Source organism: Oratosquilla oratoria, chromosome 5, assembly GCF_046742065.1.
Source record: "Oratosquilla oratoria isolate Oo_2021 chromosome 5, ASM4674206v1, whole genome shotgun sequence".
Taxonomy (NCBI): domain Eukaryota; kingdom Metazoa; phylum Arthropoda; class Malacostraca; order Stomatopoda; family Squillidae; genus Oratosquilla; species Oratosquilla oratoria.
In genome coordinates, this window is record NC_134781.1 from 84093962 (window position 1) to 84117661 (window position 23700).

Genomic DNA, 23700 nt, shown 5'->3' on the forward strand with positions numbered 1-23700 from the left:
GGGGGAATATCAGATAATTTTTTGGTGGAAGGTAAGTCAAGAGTGGAGGATAGATGGAGAAAGAGGAAAAGAACAAAAGGTAGGGAGGTGCTTAGAGTGAACTCTAAATGAAAAGGAAAAGGAGGAGTACAAGAAGAAGCTGAAGGAGGAGTGGGAGGGAGTGAAGGATAGAGTAGAGCTAGGTGTGGAGGAGGAATGGGGATGGTTCAAGGAGGGAGTCACAAAGTGTGCAAAGATGGTGTGTGGAACAAGGAGGACAGGAGGAAATAGAAGAAAGGGTAGTGAATGGTGGGATGAGGAAACAAAGAAGGTTGTAGAAGAGAAGAAGCGAGCTTACACAGATTGGTTACGAAAAAGGACGAGGGAGTCATATGAGAGGTACAAGGAAAAGAAAAGAGAAGTAAAGCAAAAAGTAAAGGAGGCAAAGAGGAGAGCAGATGTAAAATGGGGTAAGAGTATGACAGAAAATTTTGAAAGTAATAAAAAGATGTTTTGGAAAAAAATTAAGAGGAAGAGGAGGCAAATCAAGTAGAGAAGAAAAGGTAAAAGGTGCAGATGGAGAGATGATAATGGAAGAGAAGGCAGTAAGAGGAAGATGGGCAGAATATTTTAGGGAGTTGCTAAATGTGAAGGAGGATAGGGAGGGAAAGATAGCTGCAGTGGGAAATGCTAAGAAAATGACCGTGATGAGTGAGGAAAATTAAGGAGAAATAAGGAAGGATGAAGTGAAGGCAGTTGTTAAGATGATGAAAGCAGGTAAGGCACCTGGTCTGGATGGATGCCATGCAGAATGTCTAAAAAAAGGAGGTACAGTGATGGTGGACTGGCTGGTGAGGTTATTTAATGTTTGCTGGTTTGCTTTGCAGGTAAAAGTCAATTAGTTTGAAAAAAAAATCTTACCTAATCCAGATCTAGTCACACAATGTAAACGGCTGATCTGCATATGAGACTTGTTTCTGTAATCAGCTTGAAGTATACTTCTTAGTGTACATTGCACCATTGCTACTTTCACAAGTACAATGATGTGCTTTTACAAGGTATAAACAAGGATCCATGCTAGAACAAGTGGTGAGGCTAACAATACTGCTAGCCATTGCAACTGTTGATGTAGATTCTTGGACAGGAAAAATATTAGGAAATAAAGTTACAATTTGAGTTGACAGTCTTCCCTTCATATACATTTTGATGCTCCCTTTTGAAGTAGTGTTGTTCTTTTATAAGACAGCATCAAGTATATTTCCCTTTAATCCACTAGTTACCAAATTTCAATACAATTACCTTAATATTTGTGAAATTAAGACTTTGTATTTCCCAATCACCTTTAATAAAGTATACATGATGCTATTACATAAGCAACTAGATAGCTAAAACAATGCAGTACATATAAACTATGACCTGATTTATGCAATTAACTTAATATATAAAGGAACTTATGACATATCTGCATGTGGTTGTCCTGCAAAATGGACAACAAAGCTTCCCATTTTTGAAACCCGTGAACTCTCTCACTTCCATTAGGTGCTGACACTTGATCTCAAGACTGGGCACAAGATATATTTCTTACACTGTCACACATAGAAACCTGACAATAGTTAGAGGATTTTTTTCCCCTTTTTCTCATATACATACATATACCAAGGCCTTTTTCTCCTTTCCAAGGGAGGTAGCCAAAGTCAAAGGCATAAATCTACTTCTACCTATTTCATCCCCACATACTCCACTCCCATTCACCACCCATCCCTCCCTCTTTTCTTGGCTCTTCCTGGATGACAGGTCATCCCTGCATCTTGTCCACTGCCTTGGGTCAGAAGCAATGTAGCAAGACACAGCATATCCTCAGCAAGGCTACTTCATTTAATTGGTGACCTCCACCCTCTCCATCCCCTCATGCAGAAAAAGAGAAGACAGGGAGAAATCCTTTTGGGCTGCATCAAAATATCATTCATTTCATTTACATGGCAATATATTTAGATAGAAATCTTTTATAAAGACCATTATATAGGACTGTAATTAATGGGAATATAATTGATAATACATACATACATATATCAAGGCTTTTTCCCCCTTCCAAGGGAGGTAGCCAAAAAGGGAAAGGCATAAAAACACTCCCACCCATTTCATCCCTAAATACACTCCACACCCCTCCCACCCTCCCTCTCATCTGAGCACCTCCTGGATGACGGCAGATAATACCCAAATTAAAGTCTAGTTGATTATTGGAACATCTTGGAACTGTATGAGAAAATTTAATTGATATTTCAAAACTTTCTCCATATTGGTAAGCTGTTTTTGGAATTTTGACCTGATAGTTAAAGAGGGCAAGGTATCATGGCTCCCTTTTGCCTGTGCCTCTTATCTCAAGATAGTATTATGGAATAGATTTTAGATAAAACTTGTAACTTCTAGGTATGATGATATATTTGATGTTTCATTACATCTGGGAGTTTGTCTTTTCTGTTTCTGCTACAGAAGTTGTCAAAACTATAATTATGATAAACGAGAATAGAGATTTTTAATGTTACTGAGGTAACAGTAACATCAAACTTATCAACATTATTAGGTACTTGCAATTCCAGGGCAGCACCCTAAAACCATGGCATAACTAACTCTCACTGTAGAAGCTAGTGATATCATCTCTTTCACTGCATATGCCTTCTTCAAATGGTAAAGTCAGAGAGCTTAGTGTTGCACAGAAGCTTCACTTGTTCCACTGTCAGAGGTGTATCTGTCACAGAGAAAATCATAACATGTATGCATTCTGTCAAAGTGATAACACAAGCAGGTTAGTCAGCATTTATTGAAATGAATTTCATTTTACAATATGGGATCGGTTCATCCAATAAAATGTTTGGAATATAGTTAAACAGGAAGAAACAAGTTTAGTATCAGTTTTACTATAAGTAGAAACAATTTCTTCCCCTTTATATGGGAGGTAGCAAGTCAAGGCCTGTTCCCACCCTGACCCATTCCTCTCCCATCTACCAACTCTAGTTTCCCTCTCATTTTAGCTCCTTGTGGATGAAGGGTCATCACTGTCTCTCACCCACTGCCAGATCATAAGCAATACAGCAAGACACAGTGCATCCACAGCAGGGGTATATGTAATATACTCTGTGCAACTCTGAAAACCTCAGAGGGTGGACAGACATAAAAGGTTGACATCCTAGTGGTGGTGCCAGGATTTTTCTAAGGGGTGTGCACCATTTGACCTTGGTAGTCAAAGGGAGGTGAATTACAACATTAAATGGAATTCATAGTTATTCCATTAATACCTCAGGTTTTCTGTAGGCACTTGGTATCAAGACATCAAGAAACCTCTTCAAATTAGCATTCGGTGTCCTTGTCTCAAGGCCATATGGCAAGACGGAACACAAAGAACTGAACATTTTGATTGCAGTCCTGTATAAATATTGGAAACACCACATACTCTAGTTGGGTGAGTCCACAACACTATGAGCATTACCAATCCTTTGAAAAACTTCTCAACATGACCCACCGCTATCATGCACTACACTACCAAGGTATGTGAAGCTCTCTAAAAACTCGATATCCTTGCCACATGCATGGACAGACTGAATTGAGTTATCCAACAGACTCCCAAATGCAATCTTTGGCACTGTCTCCATCCTCTTTGGAGTAACAACCAATACGGCTGTGGCTAGCAACTTTCCTTTATTCTACAATATTTCTTCAAAGTTGAGAGGGAAAGAGTCAAGAGAATATGTTAAAAGTTAAGGAATTTGAAAATATGTAGATAAGTACTGAATCTATTAGGGTTATCTTTTTTGAAGTATGTAAATCCAATTAGGTAAATTCACAGTAGCCAGAGAGGTAAATTATATGTTCTGAACTCACTGACTTCTCATGACTATTAACCCCTTCCATACGGTGCCGCACACATAGGCGTCATGGGGAGCGAGTGTATTCGCGAGGCTGCCATATCGGCGTCTTGATTATATTTATTGTAGTTGCCCCTCCATAATGACATTCTAATTCTTTTGTAATCGCATTTTCTATGGTTATCAAAACTCACGGGTGAAGAGAGAACGATCAATATAAGCGGTGACTATATTTTATGATGCGAGTATTATTACGACACGTCGTACGGCTGGCATCGGCTGCTGCCACCGAGATCTAAGTCCATGACGCCTACGTGTGCGGCACCGTATGGAAGGGGTTAATGCAACTTATAAACTTCTTCATGAAGTAGTAGAAAGTATACTATTAGTATGTTACTATATTAAAAGTACAGTATTATCTCTGTCCCAGATAACATTCGTCTAATAAGAGAAGCCAGACAAGAGATCTATTGTAATATTTGCACTCACCCATCTGGAACCAATCTGTACTGCCTGCATCTGCCCTTGCAGAGGCAATAGCCTGTCGGAGTGCTGTGACAAACGAGTAGGCCATACACATGGGAGGTTCGCCTGTAGCTGTATTGAAACATGGGAGGCAGATCAAGTCAGATGAACATCTTGAAATGGAGATAATTTTTTCCTTCCCAGATGAAACTTATCCATTATTTTTGACCGCCACCAGGCTATTTCATTCACTTTATTGAAGAGGATTCATGGTATTTAATACCTTCCATATTGGGCATTTATCCCTTTTTTCTGGCTGCCATCAAGCTATGTGAAAGGGGTAGACCTATGGTAATTAAACATGCCTGAACTGGGTAACCCTTGTTGCTTTTGGATATCACCAAGCTACTTCATTACCAAAGTCTAGCACTGACTTTTTTTATTACTACTACAACTAATAATACTTGCATTACTAGTACTAATATTAGTACTAAAACTACTACTATTCATACTGGTAGTTACTACTAGCAAGTGCTCAGCAGTAGCAACAATGGCACTCCAGCTACTAAACTACTAATATTACTTGTACCACTACTATTCCTGGTACTAATACTCCTACTAAAGTACTAGTACCAGAACTATTAGTACTTCTAGTACAAGTACTACTATTGTACTCATACCAGTACTACTACTACTATATTACTGCTACTAGTAACAGTAATATTAGTACCAGTGTAGTAGGTGCCATTATTACTATTACCGAGTTCCTGCTAATAGAATGTACCAATAAGACGAAGTTGAGACAATTCTTGTTTCTCAATTTTTACTTTCCCCCTATTTTAAAATCATGAAATTACAACAAGTCTACACATAGGCAAGATGACTTGCCAGTGAACACATTCTCCATGCAAGAAAGACATAACATAATAGTCAAGGACAAAGTGTAACTATAGGCTACATAATTGTGCATTGGCTGGGAAAATTGAATACAAGAGAGAATGGAAATAGTAACATGCTACTACACTACCACTACTACCATTGCCAGTACTACTACCATTACCAGTGCAAGATGACTCGTCGGTGAACACAATCTCTGTGCAAGAAAGGCATAACAAAATAGTCAAAGATTTTTACAATATGTTGCACTCATTAAAAATGGAAAAAAAATTACAAATGGTATGAATTACAACTCTAAACCGGCATCATGTCTTTTGTACATGCATTCTCTCAAGTACTGTGTTTAAATTGAAGGAATTAGTGATCAAAGAGAGAACAAATTCTAGATTTTAACTGAAAATCAACACATGGAAGTTATTAGCAATAATTTCTTAGGGAATCTAATGTATTAATAATATGCTGTGTGGAAAGAATGCTACTTAAGTAAACAAGATTAATCATGAATTACCTTTTGATCTTAGTGCTCCAATAAAATTGTTTGGGTTTGGCAGTAAAGTCACCCGGAAATCTGCTGGAATGTCAACTGCTGTAGGTGGTTTATATTCCTGCATTCAGTATAAAAAACACAAATAAACAAAATATAATTTGAGCAACTGGGGATAACAAATATTGACCATACACTCCCAAATATCATTAATGCATAGCATCAGTAGCCCTAAATGTCAATATGCTTCATTCATTCACTATTTTCTTGGGTTTCTCATTTTGAAAACTTGTAGCCCCAAGGTAGCTGGGTCTTCTCAAAAATATCTCAGGGGAAATGTTGCAATGTTGTCTATATTGAGTAGGTATACTTACCCAATTGTAAAAAATAGGTAAATGCACTTACATTACAGCATTGCCAGATACAAAGGTGGGACACCACAAGCGTAGCTCCCCTTCCCACAAAATACAACCAGGTAAATACAGACAGCAATTCAACATTTCCTCTGAGACATTTATAAAGTGTAGGCTGTTCATATGTAACCAACCAATGGTAGGAAAACAGATGTTGGTTGGTTGTTCTTTTGTGTAAAAAAGATATAAAGAATTGTAGAAGTTGTTTGTGATAGGGAGAAAGAATGAGCCCCGTTCAAAGAATAAATGACAACTTAGGGTTGCACTTTTGGCTGAATGTGAAGGTGTTGATGCAGTCTGGAAATGAGTAGTGGGGAGATGATATATCTGATACTGGACCTGTAGGACCATCGTTTACAGATGCCCTTTGTCAGTTACCCGACTTTAATCCCATGTGATGAAAAAGTAAATTGAATGTAACTATTATGGCTGCTGAACATGCCTGATTTAACAATATGAACATCTATCTATCTATATACCAATGGCTTCTTCCCCCTAATAAAGGAGGTAGCCAGCCAAGGCCAAGATTTGGACAATTCTATCAAATCCACACTCGGTGTGTTTATTTTCCCTTTTTGCTTTAAAATATTCCCATTTCACCAGGAAGAAACAAAGGTAAGGTATGAAAATAATTTTACTTATATCTATGGAGATAGATATGAGGTGAGGGCACAAGAGAGTTTGAAATGGTGCACAATATAGGACACTCACAGGTGCTACTGGGCAGAGATGCCACAATTTCTATACATTTTTCCTGTTTACATGTCTTTGTGATACAACAGATATGTGAGAAAGCTTTAGGAAAAGGATGGTTTTTGGGTCTTTATGGAAAAGGCTTATGACAAGGTAAACAGGAAGCCACTGTGGGAAGATTTACAGATATATGGGACTGGGGGAAAGCTGTTAAGGGCAGTCAAGAGTTTTTACAACAACAGTAGAGACTGTGTTTATATAGGAAATGGAGAAAGTGAGAGGTTTGAGGTAAAGGTGGGACTGCATGAAGGATGTGTCATGTTGCCATGACTGTTCAATGTGTACATGGGTGGGATGGTGTGGGAGATAAAGGTGAGGGTAATGGGCCAGAAAAGACTGGAGATGGTTAAAGAAAATTGAGAAAAATGAAAGGTGAGCCTGTTGTTGTTTGCTGACAACACCGCTTGTGGCAGGGTCAGAGGAGGGATTAAGGGAGCTTGGGAAGGTATGTGATAGGAGAAAGTTGAAGGTAAATATGAGTAAAAGTAAGATGATGAGATGTACAAGGATAGAGGATAGCAATGAGTTGGAAGTAAATCTAATAGGAGAGAGGCTAGTGGAAGTGGATAGCTTTAGGTATTTAGGGCTACATGTGGCAAGAAAGGAAGAGGTGGAGGTAAATTGTAGATTGAGAGAAGCAAGTAAATGCCTTGGGGGATTTAAAAATGTTAAGAGAAATAGGCATCTGGGAAAGGCTGCAAAGAAGAGATTGTATGCAAGGGTGATTGTGCTGACAGAATTGTATGGGAATGACTTGGAATTTAAGAGAAGCAGAGAGGAAACGTTTAAATGTGTTTGAGATGAAATGTCTGAAAAGTATGGTAGGGGTTACTAGGTTGGATAGAGTGAGAAATGAGGAGGTGATGAGGAGAGTGGAAGTGGAAAAGAAGATGGCAGATAGAGCTGATGAACGATTATTGGGATGGTTTGTAGACATGGAATGAGTGATGAAAGATTAGTACTTTTATGTATTCTTTCTAATTAAGCACTTACCCATGTTCCATCTGATAATCTGACACCAGTATCTTCATCAAACTTGACTATTTCTGATGAATAATAACCAAGTCCCATCACAAAGGCACCTTCTACTTGACCAACATCAATGTATGGACTAAGACTTCTTCCACAATCCTCAATAATGTCTGCACGTAGGACCTGTCAAAGTGAATTAGATCTCCATCAACTAAAGGAAACACTGCATAGAATGTGATAAAACAAGCTATATCAGTGAACTTGGAAAAAAAAGGGGGAAGGAGATGAGAATGTGTGCTGGTGTCAAAAGTGTATATGAGAAAGAGAAAGAACCAGAGTGGAAGTTATGCTTGTATGACAGAAATGGAGGTTGGGAATTTTGTGGAGATAATGTGCATAAAGATATTTAGTAGAGTGTGGGACAGTGAATGATAATATGCTCTGTCTTCAATGCACTGTTAACATCTAATGAATGTGGGATCTAAGACCAGTCCAGATATTAATGGAAGTGAAGGGGGAAGGGGGAAGATGGTCAGAGTTTTTCAGGGATTTGCTGATTGTGGAAGATAATATGGAGTGGAAGATGCTTGGAAAATCACTCATTGGTGAAGAAATTGATAGGGCTATAGGAAAAGATGAGATAAAAAGAGCAGTGAAAGTGGTAAAAGATTGTAAAGCACCCGAGTTAGACAGGTATCATATAAAGTGCTGACAAAGAAAAAACCAGTTATAATGGATTGGCTGGTGAGCTAGCTTACTGCATGCCTAAGAGAGGGGAACATCCCAGAGATCTGTAGAAGTGCATATATGGTTCTACTATACCAGAGGAAAGATGACAAATATGAATATTGTAGCTTTAGAAGAGTCAGTCTTTTAAAAGTAGTTGGAAAGGCAGATGGGAGGGTGTTAATTGAATTGATTAGGAGGGAAACAGCAGGGGTAACTGTGAAAGAACAGTATAGATTTATGAAATGAAGAGGTTGCATGGATCGATTTTTCTATGGCAGATAGGTGAAATTTTTTGGCAAAAAGTAAGAACGTCTTTTGGACTATTGAGGATTTGGAGAAAGTACATAACAGGGTTGACAGGAGGGCATTTTGGAGTATGTTGCAGATGTATGGGATATGTGAGTAGAAGAGCTTGTGTTAGGGTCAGGAATAGAGAGTGAATGGTTTGAAGTAAAGGTGGAACTGCGTTAGAGCTGTGTAATGTTACCATATTTTTTCAATGTGTACATAGATAGGATGCTACAGGAGGTAAATGCGAGTGTGATAAGCATGGATTTGGAGCTAGTGAGAGTGATAGGAGTTAAACCATTCTTTTTTGAGGATGACACTACACTCATGGTTCAATTAGAGGAAGGTTTAAGGCAGCTGGTAGCAGAGTTTGAGAAGATATGTGAAAGGAAATAATTGAAAATAAATGTAGGCAGGCGAGTCTGAAGAAAATATGTAAAAAAAAGTGGGAAGCATGTATAAGAAAAGTGTGGGTATTTACCTAGTTATATCTATTGTAATATACACCTAAGTCTCTTAATTCAACAGGTGCCAACTACCACTTGTGCAGACATCTGGACCCTGGGCATAAACTAACTTTAGGAATTTGTGGTGTTTTATGTTCAGGGCCAATTCCTGAAATGGGTTTATGTCTTGGGCCCAAATGTCCACAAGTGGTGTTTGGCAAGTGTTGGATTAAGAGACCTAGGTGTACAGGAAATGAGCTATGGTCATGGGTTATATCTCTTTTTCTCTATTGATCAAACATGACTGATTTTATTTGTGACTTTTTATTGGATTATGTCCTTTTTAAATCATGATTTAATACATCTGTAACACTGTTTCTTCTTATCCTTCAGACATACTGTATAACCATTCTATTTGTTCCCCATGACCATGTAACACCCTCTCATCCCAAATCAATAAATTTTATTCTGAGTTTGATGTACTTCCTACATTAACCTGAACATTGTGATGTCTTTTCTTCCTCTTCTTTTAACGATGGCAGGTGCAGTGTTAATCTCTCCATATATGTTTTATCTGCTTGGCTTAGGATCAATCTGGTTGTTCTTTCCATTTTATTTTATTTACAGCCTTCACTTTGTATAGAGACAACACCATCATCACACTTGTTATGGTAATGCAGTTTCTATGTTCCCATTACTTACATTGTACTGCCCTGTCAGGACATCAATTTCCACTTCAAGGCACGTGGCACCGTGAATATCATAATATTTGGGTGTATCATCCATTTCTGTCCTGAGAAAGGATTATATAATACTGTTAGTTATCAAATAAATTTAATGTTGGCACATTTTCTGCAATATGGATTTGTTTGATGAGGTGAGACTTCACTTACGCTATCCATAATTTCTTTTACAGTATTACTACCCAGAAACATATTTAACCTCTTCAATAGAATGACATATACATAGGCATCATGAGACACGAGTGTGTATATGAGGATGCTGAGATTGGTGTCTTGATTATATTCATTTTGTAGTTTTAGCTCAGTGACCCCTGAATTCTGTAAACTACTTTGATGATGTTTTCTGCTTTTATTATTACTTGGAGTGAAAGAGAATGAATAATACAGCAGTGACTTTATATTTTATAACATGAGTAGTGTGATGCATCATACATTAGGCATCCAATGCTGAACATGAGAACTTGACTTGTACTGATTCCATCATTATTGTACATTTCAATAATGGCCTAATTGATATTTAGATAATCTTGTAAGGAAATACTGAAATGTAGATTTTTTGTTCATACATACACACACACACTGACAAGACCAAGATTGGAGTACACTGCAACACTATGGATACCCAATACAAAAAAGAATATAAAGAAATTATAAAGAATCCAAAGAGCAACGGCAAAGATGGCACCAACACTTTCAAAATTGACATACGAACAAAGATTATCTAAACTGGAACTACCAACTCTGGAACAAAGAGAAAGAGGAGATCTATTGGCCATTTACAGAATCATGAAAGGCATGGAAGCCCTGGACAGAAAAGACTTATTAAGGGAGCATCACTAGCAATCATTCAAAAAATTCTTGTATACATGAGCGAATTTTAGGTAAACATTTCAAAAGAATCTCTATGATGGTGACAACACTCATACAAAGTTATACAACTGTATTTCATTTCTATTTTTTTTATACAGCATCAAATAGATAAAATATTGGCAACCTCTGGCAACCCCATTGCATAAAAAACATTCTGTATATTGAAACAGCATCTACATTTCTATAGCTATTTCGTTTTTTGCTACAGAATTGTGTTTATGGAGATATTTGGCAACTCATCCCACCAGCATACCCCACAAAAACAGTGGACAGAGCACCAGTACTCTTTAAAAGGTCAAAGTAAGGTGATGTTGCTCCTGGCGCTCTCACTGTATGCAACAATTTTGATTCCTTGCCCTGTATTGTTGCTGTGATCATGGAAAAATTAACAAGAAACTAGAGAGTGAAGTGCCTGAAATAGAAACAAGAAAAAGGAAAAAGAAAGAGGAGAAAAGCAGTACAGTTGCACCCAGCACTCTGCAACCATTTACTGGCCACACCCACCTTAAACCTCCTCCACCCATGCCACATCACTCACCCTCACCACCTCATCAGCAAAGAAGAGGAAATTGGAGATTTGCTATAAATTGCAACCATCAAACAAATGGTCACAAAAAATGGTCGCAAAAATTTAAATCCCTCTTCCTGTCTTTCTGTTGTAATATCTTCAGTTGTTCTTTAAGGATTTTTGTCATTTATGTTTCATTTGAAAGAAAACATCATACTCTTTATTTTCTACAGTAAAAGAAATTTGAATTAAAAAAGAATTATGAAACCTGAATTTTGCAGCATTTTTTAATTATTCAGAGAAACAAATTGATAATAAAAATCAGAGGTATTAGTTTGAAAAAATGTATTCAATAAGATTTGTTCCCCAGACTCTTAAGATTTCATTTCATACCAAGCTGAATGATGTGGAAGGATTTTCCATTAAGTAATTAGAGCTTCACTAGAGCTCACTATATCTTCATCAAATATTCACTATGCCTAAAATATACATGGGAGGAACACAATACCTTGAGGAATTACACACTAATATAAGGGGTATTTATACCTATATTCATTAAACATATTTAGAAAAAAAAAATCACCTACTCTATAAAGTGATGTGATACTCCCTTAAAGTGAGACAAAAGAAAAACAAGAGGACATGGAAAGAAATTCAAAAAGGAGTTATAGAAGAAATCTGAAAAAAAAGTTTTCCACACAGAGTGGTGGATGTCTGGAACAAATTAGATGAAACAATAGTATAAGCAAACACCATACAAGAATTTAAGAACAAACTAGATGCTGAGAGATACAAAAACGGGTCACTACAAGCATAGCTCCCCTTCCTGTATAATACAACTAGGTAAATCCAACTAGGCAAATAAATACATACATCATATATGAGCTCTGAGCTCTTTTCCAGGAGGGTAATAGCTGTCAATCACAAGTTCAACACGTGATCCAAGACCATGGTGAATCACACATATATAAGAACATAAGAAATAAAGGAGACTGCAAAAGACAATAAGGCCTACACTAGGCAGCTCCGTATCCATCACCACCTGTCATCCCCATCCATAAAGTTGTCTAATCGTTTTTTAAAATAACTGATAGTTTCAGCGCTTACTACATGGTTACTATATACATACATACATACTCAAGCAATACACGAGTTCAAATCTAGATAAGATAACTGAAAATCAAGGATGTAGACTATGTTGGAACTGTATACGAATTTGAGGCTAGGTGGGATAAAGAATTGGAGAATAGGAGACAGCACTCAATGAGCATGGCTCCTTTCCTGTATACTACAATTAAATAAATACATACATATGTACATGCATATCTACATACATACATACATATAGAGAAACACAAGAGGACATGGAAAGAAAATAAAAAACATAGCTACAGAAGAGAACTGAAGAAAAACAGTTTTCCACATAGAGTAGTGGACACTTGGAACAAACTGGATAATGAAATAGTATGCATAAAAACCATTCATGAGTTTAAAAGCAAACTAGACACTGCAAGATACAAAGGCGGGACACCACGAGCATAGCTCCCCTTCCTGCAAAATACAACTAGGTAAATACATCAAAAGGCCTTTTCCTCATTATAAGGGAGGTGGTCAGTCAAGGCATGCATATGGATTAACGTCACAAACTCCCCCCTATCGGAAGGTTAGGATGGTGCCCCTCACAGAGGGCTTTGTAGCATGGAATTTAATGAACCATGCCCTTGGTTCAACTTCGCTGGTGGCAGGATTCAAACTGTCATCCTCTCGACCTTCGCTGCAAATAATGACACCCTAACTCGCTCAGCCAGCGAGCTTCCAGCCAAGGCATGCACCCACCCTTTTTTTCCTAATTAATAGTGTACCATATTTTATCATATCTTCAAGTTTGAAAGCATCTGGCCACATCAATATTGAGATATTCATTAAGATTTCTGATATGCCCTGGATATGCTGACTTGACCGACAACATGAGCTACAAGGCAGTTCATGGCATCTTGATGCTCCCGTTGAGTTGTGCAGTTGTTGGTAGTGTATTACATCTTGATTATCTCAATATGGATATAGCCAAATGCTTTAAAAATACAGAAATGATACTATGGTGCAAATAATTTATCTATGCCAATATTAACTAAAAACAATAACAGAATTTTTGGCAGTTATTGGTGGTGAGTATAACCACAAATAAACACAATCATACAGCCATGCCCTAAATTTTGGTACAATATCAATATAATATTGTTATTAGTTAACAGAATGTTCAGTAATGCAGCCCCAAGTGCATATATGAACATGTGGGACAGACTAAAACAGCTGACGTACCAAAATCATCTGGTGTTGCCATATTTGTGGGAATTTTCATATTTCTGTCAAAATCTTTATTCTCCAGAATAAGTCCCTAGTTATCAAAGTCTGTTACCTCATTATCCATAGTTTCAGGGTTCTTCTGTATTGTTGTCAACCACCACATGATGCAAAGGAAAACTGAAGAGATAGTTACAGGAGTGGCATTGTAGAAGTTTAAGGAGTGTACAAGAAAGAAGGGATAGCAGAGGATTTTTCAGTGATAAGCATTCCTCTCTGAGGGAGATTAGTTTCCAATCATAAAAGAAGATTGTGTGACTGATCTGTAGGAGTATTATCAAAGTCCCTAAGAATTGACTGCCTAAAACTGATTCAGTCAGTACCCTATACAGGACTGATGGGTGTTACCAAACTGGTTGGCTCTAGAAGATATACCTACTCCTAAAGCTAAAAGAAAAATAATATGGAGACTGTACCAGTATCGCTGTGTTAAATCAATGTCTTCAAAGGCACAATAAGCTAGGAGCTCTTTCCAAGTGGGCTCCTTCTCATTCTCTTTTCTCATCTTCTTCTTTACAACTTCTAGGCGATCCTTCAATTTTTCACAAGCTTTACGAGCACCCTGTGGAAAACAATGGATAGATAAGACAAAAATGTACATTTCTTTTCAGGTCTTACTACCACAGTGATATATAAAGCACTGGACTAATCATTCATATCCTGTCATGCTGGTTTCACAATACTCACAGTGATATGCAGTTCTCATCTTAAAATACTGATATACATGAAAAGCATGTCTCACAAATGATTGCTCCACTTATCTTACAATGGAGGTCTTTTCTCTCCCGTGTCGACAATGTTACTAAATGATCTCTCTCACACACCGTCTAATCATGTTCATTATTTCTAAAGCTATCTTCTATATTTGCTCCCTTTCCACTCTACTCCCATGCACCTTTTGCTCTATACACTCATAAAAGCACTGGTGCATATGCTTGCTCAATACCATGCCTATGGTTCTATGGGTGACCTTTGCCTTCATGCATTCAAACCACACACCCCTTGATCTCAAGACCAACCTATTCTTCATTTCCTCTGTCTCCTACTTCACAGTCCTCTAATCATCCCAGGGGATATCTGTTCTGCTGTTGCATCGCTCCCCCTTCTGCTGCCATGTCACAACTCTTTCCGTTGCTTTCTCTACACCTACACCACTGGGTTGACCGCTGGCTCAACAGCTTCCCCATGCCCATTTCTCTGCTCACATTGTCTAGTGATGTGCCCTGGCTCGCCACATTTCCTTGCCATATGTCCCAGCCTTCCACACTGATAACATCTGATTGTCATAGGCATCTCCACACATCTGCTGTATTCACCCCTGAACCCCTGAGGTTCTCTTTCTTTTGCCCAGTGATTCTCTGTAGTCACCCCTGAATGCCCAAGGTTCTTCTTCCTGCCCAATAACTCATGGTAATGCTATGCCTGTCCAGAGAGGCCTACTGAGTACTGATCATTCAGCCATAGTTGCAACTAAATGTTTACTTCTTCGTACACTTGTCAGAATTCTAACATGTACTACCAAGGTGTCCATATTTGCAGATTTTACATTCGGTGTCAGCTGGAACTTTGCAGCTTGTATTTTCATTGTCTTTTAGATCAGTATCATTTACCTTGAGATACAGAGCTAATGCATTGCCTTCTACACTGAGAGCTATAAAGTGAGCTACATATAGAATATAAAATCATTACCCTTGCTGACAGGAAACAAGTTGATATTAATCTAAATCTAAAATTAATAGTGTGTCAACTAACAAAAAGGGTTAAACATTACAATAGCACACAGGTCAGATGTGAAGGATGCCCCTGTGTAGATAGAGTTGCATCCCACAAAACTATCTGTGGGTCTCATCTTCACTAAATCCAAGGGAATGTCAAGTGTCTGGGCCACAACCTGTGCCACCTGTAAAAACATACATTTGAGTTATCTTTAAAAATATAGATTTGTTCCCCTCTTTAGAAAAAAAATAAAGTGTTTTTTTCTAACTACAGGTAAACGTCGACTTACGATGGCATTAGGTTTCGATAGAGCCATCGTAAGACGATTTCATCGTAAGTCGATCCCCAATTTGTGTATCACTCTGTTCCGTGGTCACTGTACCTAGCCTACCTGTATATTAACCACCAGAGATACTGAATATAGCCTATTAAACATGTACAGTAGTTTATTTAATCATTTTTATCCTTTTTACCATATTCAAACACTATAATATGTATAATCAGTACGGGACTTAAATCTCGCGGGCAGCAGCCAATGCCAGCCGTACGATGTGACGTAATAATACTCGCATCATAAAATATAGTCACCGCTTATATCGATCGTTCTCTCTTTCACCCGCGAATTTTGAAAACCACAGAGAATGGGATTCAGGGCACATTTGAGAGAATGTAAAAACACAGGGGCGACTACAATAAATATAATCAAGACGCCGATATGGCAACGTCGCGAATCCACTTGCTCCTCATGACGCCTACGTGTGCAGCACCGTATGGAAGGGGTTAAATATATCATATCGTTGTCGTCGTCGTCATCGTAAAGTCGAAAAATCGTAAGTCGCGGCCATCGTAAGTCGACGTTTACCTGTATATACATTTTTCCAAAATTATTGAACTTGGACAATGTACACGAAGTGGGACTAACATTATTGGGAATGAAAGCTGATGGAAGAGCAATTGGACTTTAGAAAGTAGATTGAGAGGGCAGTGAAAATGTTGATGGATAGAAAGGTACCAAAATTAATCTAATAATGGGTTTAGTGCCAAAAAGCTTAAAAAGGTTTGGCACATGAACTTGCAGATCTAAAGTCAAACTGACAGTCTCAAAATGTTCATCTCATCAATATATTTGACCCATCAATCCTTCATAATTCTTTCACATGATTTCATTACTATGCAGGTCAATGATACTGGCCTGTAATTGAGTGGTGCTTCCTTTCCACCTTCATGAATTGCTACTGCATTAGCCTTTTTCCAATCATGTGGCACTATTTCTTCTTTTAATGAACATACTGTAAATCCTTCACTATCAGTTATTCCCTACATTCCAGCTTGAGATCCCTGCAGGTCCTAAATCTTTTCTCTCGTCCAGTCCTGTTTCTGATTCTTCCATCCACTAATCTTTGACATATATTTGTTCACTCCCAGGTTGTAAATGTCAAGGTAGATTTCCCACTTCCTCATTATCCCCTTGGTATTCATTAATTCTGCCTGTGTATGTGTGTGTTAAATACAAACATGAAATGGAACATAAAACTTTACCTTTGTATTGATGCCTTGACCAATCTCAACACCACCATGTGCAACAGACACAGTACCATCATGACTGTAGATTGCCACATGCACATTATAACGGAAGTACTTAAGAAACTCATGCATGTATTTCATAAGAGCAATGCCAATTCCTCTTTTTTTCCACCTATTTTCCTGTAAATTTGATGGAGATTGGTGGAAATTAGTTTTTCAAATCACAAATTTACAAATGAAACAAATATGTCAAATAGTTGTTACCTGGAATTTCACTGACTGGAAACCCACAACCCTATAGCAGCTGGCAATGGTCCTTGAACCCCCCCCCCCATCAATTTCCCTATGAAGAAACATTGGACTATTGCCTGTATTGTTTTACTTTGGGACTGTTTCTATGTAATAGAAGGGGAACTGTTGCCAGTTGTCAGCTGTATGTGAAAAAATAGAGAAAATACATTAGAAGTTGACAGAGATATCTTGGACCTGATCTAGAGACAATGTGTCAGCCCCTTAGGGCAGATAGAGGTCAAGTCTTTCACAAATTTTGAAGATGGGAAGCAGGATGATAATTCTCTCTGATGTCCATCTTGCAGGACCACCACATGTAAGTACCTGTCATTGGTTGGTCTCTACATTATACATAATTACATGTAATTTTTTCTGCATACTACAATGAATTTTAAAGCTGAAAAAATTTATATATACATACATATATACATATATATATATATATATATACATATATATATATACATATATACATATATACATATATATACATATATATATACATATATATATACATATATACATATATATACATATATATACATATATATATATATATATATATATATATATATATATGAATAAAAATATTCCAATTCATTGTCATGTGATGGTGCAGCTAATGTATCTTAAAATCCCCCATTGAAAGAATGGTCATTGTAGATAGGTGGGAAAATGTCAAGAGATAGAAAATGTCAAGAGAAAGAAAATAATAGTATTACTTGGCTTTTGCAATAGCTATGTGAACATAACAGGGATATGATATTGCACTGACTAGTACTGTGTGGTTTCTAGGATGGGAGACATACAGTTAGTTAATTCAGAAAAAAGTGATCATAAATCATGAAAATAACAACAGAGATGCAATGTTACAGCAGACAGAAAGAGGGTAAAAATTGTTATAAAGAAAAATAATTGTTGATTAAGTGTATGAGCAGGGCCAATGATGGGTGCCTGTTAGGTTTGGTCTGCAGAATAGACAACTAAGAGAACATTGCAATTGACTTACCTTGTTGAAAGTTTCAACAGCCTCCCTCCTTTCTGCATAGCAAGATTTCACCTTCAGGAGAGGCAGGATAAGATCCTTAAGTATTTCTTCCTGACGTTCCTCTCCTCTGGGGTAGAGTGGCACTCCTGAGGGGGCCAGGTTGACCTCCCGGACCTTCAAAGGATCCATGTCGAGATAGGTAGCAATGTGCTCCATCATGTTCTCCATGGCAGCAATCACATTTATTGTGCCTGAATGTGCAATAAATAGAATTATAAATACACTCATCCCTCATTTTAATGGACCTCCATTTAACAGATATCAGAAGCAATGGATAAAATCTGTTGCAACCTGCAACTCAGTCTATGAAAGGATTATCACACTGGGCTTCCAGATTATAAACCTAAACAAATGCTAGACATACTGTTGAAATTTTCTTAGAGAAGCCTAGACTTCTGTAAGACCCTTGATGCCTGCCCTCCCACATTTCCTTCTATTAGCCAGAGACTTAGAAACAAACCCAATCCCATGCACATGCCCAGTGTGTACAAAACCAATAAACTAAACACACACACACAAGAAAGGGATGGATGGACAGACTGTGCTTTCCTGGACTTACAAAAGGTGTTTGATAAAGTACCACACAAAAAACTATTAAGAAAACTCAAAACAACAGGAGGTATACACAGAAGGCTATTGAAATGGATGGAGGATTTCTCGCATGGGGAAAAGAATGAGAGTGGTGCTCAGAGATAAAAACTCTACTTGGGAAGAAATGATAAGTGGAGTTCCACAGGGTTCAGTACTGGCTCCAATAATGTTTGCTATATATGTAAAGGACATGGATGAAGGTTCTTTGTAGACAACACCAAATAAGGGACCCAATAATGAACCTTGATGTCAGAAAACCACATGGTTCAGACAAAATTGCAAACTTGATATCAAAAGAATGTATAGATGAACTAATGGACAAAATATATAAGATGATAAATTGCTCACTCAGAGGGAAAGGTACTGCAAAACTGTAGAAATGCCAATATTATGCCAATATATAAAGGGGGAGACAAGGAAGACCCAACAAACTATAGACCAGTCTCCCTTACAAGCACAATAGCAAAAATATGTGAAAAAGTCATCAAAAGTAGATGGACTAAACATCTGGAAGAGAACAATATACTGAATCCAAAACAATTTTGTTTCAGACAGGGAAGATCATGTGCCACAAACTGCAGATGGTTAAAGTGGTTTTTCATTACTGTATATGGAGGGAGAGATTATGAAAAAACTCATCAAACCCTGATACATCCAAGACTAGAATATGTGTCAGAAAAGACCTATACAATTGGGGTGCATCTTACATGCTTAAATCCAGAAGTATGATAAAAACATAAATTAATTCAAAGATAAGCTTAACAGATGGAGACATATGTAAAAAAGAACCCATTACAATCAAGCAAATATAAACACAAGCACATTATTGTAGACTTTGATTTTGTACCTGGACACCAGAATAGACCTATACAATTGGAGTGCATCTTACATGCTTAAATCCAGAAGTATGGTAAAAACAAATTAATTCAAAGATAAGCTTAACAGATGGAGACATGTAAAACAGAACCCATTACAATTAAGCAAATATAAACACAAGTACATTATTGTAGAGTCTTTGATTTTGTACCTGGACACCTTGCCCAAGTGTTCTTAGCAGTGTTGGTAAAGATGGTTTTGTAAGTCACATCCCATGAAGGGCAGGTGTAGGCATTGGCGAGAAACTCAGTGCAGAAAATGGAAGAATTCTCGGTGTCAAGTATTCCCATATCATTTACGAAGAAGGCTTTCACCCCTCCTATTTTGCCTGAGTTGTCAAAACCAATCTACAAAACATATAGATTAATAGTAGATGAGTTTCTTTTAATTGAATGAAAGATTCTGGCATAATGGACAGTAAATTGATATGCTTGTACATACATACATACATATACAGTACAGTATATCAAATGACTTACAGTGTACTTGTTGTAGTATGGGTCCCGCCAGCCTACGATTGTCATAGATGTCTTAAGATCTAAGTTGATCCTGACAGGACACCTTGTCTTATGTGCTGCTATTGCTGCTGCAGCTGTTACAATGTTACCTCGACTAATCTTGCCACCAAAACTTCCACCGAGTCGCCTCACTCTCACATGTACTCTGAAAAGCAACCACAAATGTGATTTATATTAGTGAAATGAGGGCAATAATGGAAGAAAAAGAGTGAGTATATAAAGATAGGTTGCAAAGTAGAACCAGGGAAGCATATGAGAGGTACAGAAGAGAGTGGATGCAAAATGAAAGCTGAGGGAAACAAAGAGGAGAGCAGATGTAATATGAGGTAGGTGTTTGACAGAATTTTGTAAAGAGCATGAAGAATATTTTGGAAGAAAATGAAAAGAATGAGGGTGGTGGCTAAGATAGAAAAGAAAAGGTAAAAGGAACAGAGGGACAGATATTAACCCCTTCCATACGATGACACCTATGTAGGCATCATGAGGAGCAAGTGGGTACGTGAGGATGCCGATGTTGGCGTCTTGATTATATTTATTGTGTAAACTCTGTACACTGGCTTCATCATATTTTCTATGGTTATCAAAATTCACGGGTGAAAGAGAAAACGAGCAATACAGCAGTGACTATTTTTCATAATTCGAGTATTATGACGCAACATCGCACGTCTGGCAGCCAATGCCGCCTGCGAGATTTTGGCCCAGAGTGAAGGGGTTAATAGAAGTAAAGGTGGGAAGGTGGTAAAAGGAATAAAAAAAGAATAGTGAAACTGTTTTTACTACCTAGCAAACATATGAAGAACACAAGTCTGCCTATTCACTATCTATCTTCTTCCCTCTCACCAGGGAGGTAGCCAAGTTCAAAAGGCATATACCCACTCCAACCCATTTCATCCCCACATACTCCACTCCCATCCACCACCCTTTCCTCCCTTTCATCTTAGCTCCTCATGGATGATGGGTCATCCCTGTATCCTGCCCACTGCCCTGAGTCAGAAGCAATGCAGCAAGACACAGCATATCCACAGCAATGCAGAAAAACAACGCATAGGGAGAAATGCCTTCGGGCTGTATTAAGTTATCATTCACACATAACCACTCCTAACCCCCCTATCCCCCACCCATTCCCTTCTTTGAATTGCAGTATCATCCATACACAGCCATTTTCTACTCATCTTTATGTCCCACCTTCTCCCTTCCTTGCTCAAAAGACATTCCCTTCCTCCTCAACACCCCCTTTTACCCCATCCAATCATCTCATTCTCAGTCACCCCCTCATGTTCACTCCATCTACCTCTGCATTCCACACCTCTTTTACTAATCTTTCTTCACTCATTCTTTCCATATGTCCAAACCATCCCAACATTCCTTCATCAAACCCATCTCCTATCTTCTTCACCCATGCTCCCCTCCTTACCCAATCATTTCTCACTCTATCCACTTGTAACCCCTGTCATATTTCTCAAACTTTTCATCTCAAACACATTTAAACATTTCCTCTCTGCCTTGCTTAAAAATTTTCATTTTAACTAATTTTCAATTTTAATTTTAATTGAAAAATCTCTTAAATTCAATAGATGCTTATTCACACAATTCACACTGACTGAGAAGAATGTAAAGAATACTTGTTAATTGAAATAATTGCCATGTGAAGACAGAGCCTTTATTAATACAATGTTTTGCATGTTACAGGTTTTTCAAGTACTGTACATGTACAGTAAGTCCTCATTATACGGTACATATGGATTCCTGAAAACCTTACCGCAAATTTAAATTACTGTATACCAAACCCATTATACCATGTAATAATAGCATATGGCAGACGTGCCTTCTTCCTGCTCTTTCCTCTTCAAAACATGAGCGGATACCGTATCTGTGAATCTTTCTTACCATAAATAAATTGAGGATAGTAATTACCAAATACCGTTACTGTGAATTTACTGGATAAAGAATTACTGTATAAGGAGGATTCACTGTACTTGAAAATGCCATAACGAGAGAAACATACTAATAAAGGCTCTGTCCTCACATTCAGGTGTTTATTTCAATACACTTGTCAGCAACTGCCACTTTCATACAATACCTGTTAATACATGTAAATTACTTGTTCCTATTCACTCAGGTATTCATAAAGATGTGGTAAGACAGTCTTACTGATTAGCAGGGACTTTGAGAACACTTGAGACAACAGCTTGTGTCTCAGAGGGCCACTGGGTAGCAGCAAAGACCTCATAGCCATCCTCAGTAGGCAGAACCAGAGAAGAGTGAGGCTCCATAAACATGTGGTACTGGGAACCCTGGTTCAACTCTCCATCCACCACATGGGGGCAGCGGTCAAGGGCCTCTGGACAGAAGGAATGGATTTACAGTTTAACCTCCTTGGTCCTGTAATATACAGTGGATATTTTGTGATGGCTTGTGCCTCACCTCTTCATTTTACACTATCCATCCTTTTAATCCTCATCATACTTCTTAAACTTTTCATTTCAAACCCATTTAAGCTATTTTCTACATCCCTCAAATCCCAAGACTGTCCCATACAGTGTTGTAGGCACAATTCTCTCTCAAATATACTTTTCTTTCCCTTTATCCTTGGATATCTATTTCTCATGACACTTTTTATTCTCCCAAGACATTTACTCATTTCCTTTACTTGTTCACCTGCACCCCTCTCCTCCAATACCTGCTGCATATGACACTAAATATTCTAAATGATTCACTTCCTCCAACTTCTCTCCTTTGAGACTTGTATTTAACTCACTGCTACCCTATTCCCTTGTACATATCAATACTCTGGTGTTCCCCACATTTATTTTCAGCTTTCTCCTCTCATATATCCTCCCAAAATCTGCCACTAACTGCCTTAAATGCTCCTCTGATCCAGCAACTAGTGATGTGTTATCTGTAAACAACTGGGTCACTTTCTACTTCCTTCCATTCTCACCATCTCCACACCTTCCCCCATCATCTGTGTATTCTCCTCCCATACTAACCCACCCACATACACAGTGAACAACCACAGTGACATGACACAATCCTAGCAGTGCCCTACCTGCACTTCAAACCACTCACTCTCTACTTTCTACTCTAACACAACCTCTACTACCCACAAAAACTTTTGACAGCTTTCAATAGCCTTCCACCTATCCCATATACCTGCAATACATCCCACAATGCTTTACTGTCAACCATGTCATATGCCTTCTCTAGATTCATGAAATCACAAAAGACATCCTTTCATTGTCATAAAATTCTCACATATCAACCATACTATGAAAATTTTATCCATCTAATCCTTGTGCCTTATCAGCTTTCATAACTTTCAATGTTCTGTGTATCGCATCCTTTCCTACAGTCCCATTTTCTTTTCC

The 23700-nt window shown here is 37.9% G+C and overlaps 1 protein-coding gene across 3 annotated transcripts in view; it reads right to left on the bottom strand.

The window, feature by feature from the left end:
- Positions 1-6: 6 nt before the first annotated feature.
- LOC143025623 (uncharacterized) overlaps positions 7-23700 on the bottom strand; it is a 62714-nt gene continuing 39020 nt past the window's right edge. For 2 of the 3 annotated variants that reach the window (XM_076185571.1, XM_076185569.1), the window contains exons 16-27: positions 22484-22673; positions 20294-20477; positions 19966-20161; positions 18309-18538; positions 17024-17188; positions 15540-15668; positions 14185-14330; positions 9989-10079; positions 7845-8006; positions 5710-5806; positions 4329-4436; positions 7-2725 (exon numbers count right to left, since the gene is read on the bottom strand). In XM_076185571.1, the coding sequence (XP_076041686.1) occupies positions 2658-2725; positions 4329-4436; positions 5710-5806; positions 7845-8006; positions 9989-10079; positions 14185-14330; positions 15540-15668; positions 17024-17188; positions 18309-18538; positions 19966-20161; positions 20294-20477; positions 22484-22673 (1766 nt within the window). In that variant the 3' untranslated portion in view covers positions 7-2657. Of the gene's footprint in view, positions 2726-4328; positions 4437-5709; positions 5807-7844; positions 8007-9988; positions 10080-14184; positions 14331-15539; positions 15669-17023; positions 17189-18308; positions 18539-19965; positions 20162-20293; positions 20478-22483; positions 22674-23700 lie in introns of those variants that run through there. The other variant, XR_012966417.1, reaches the window with a different exon arrangement.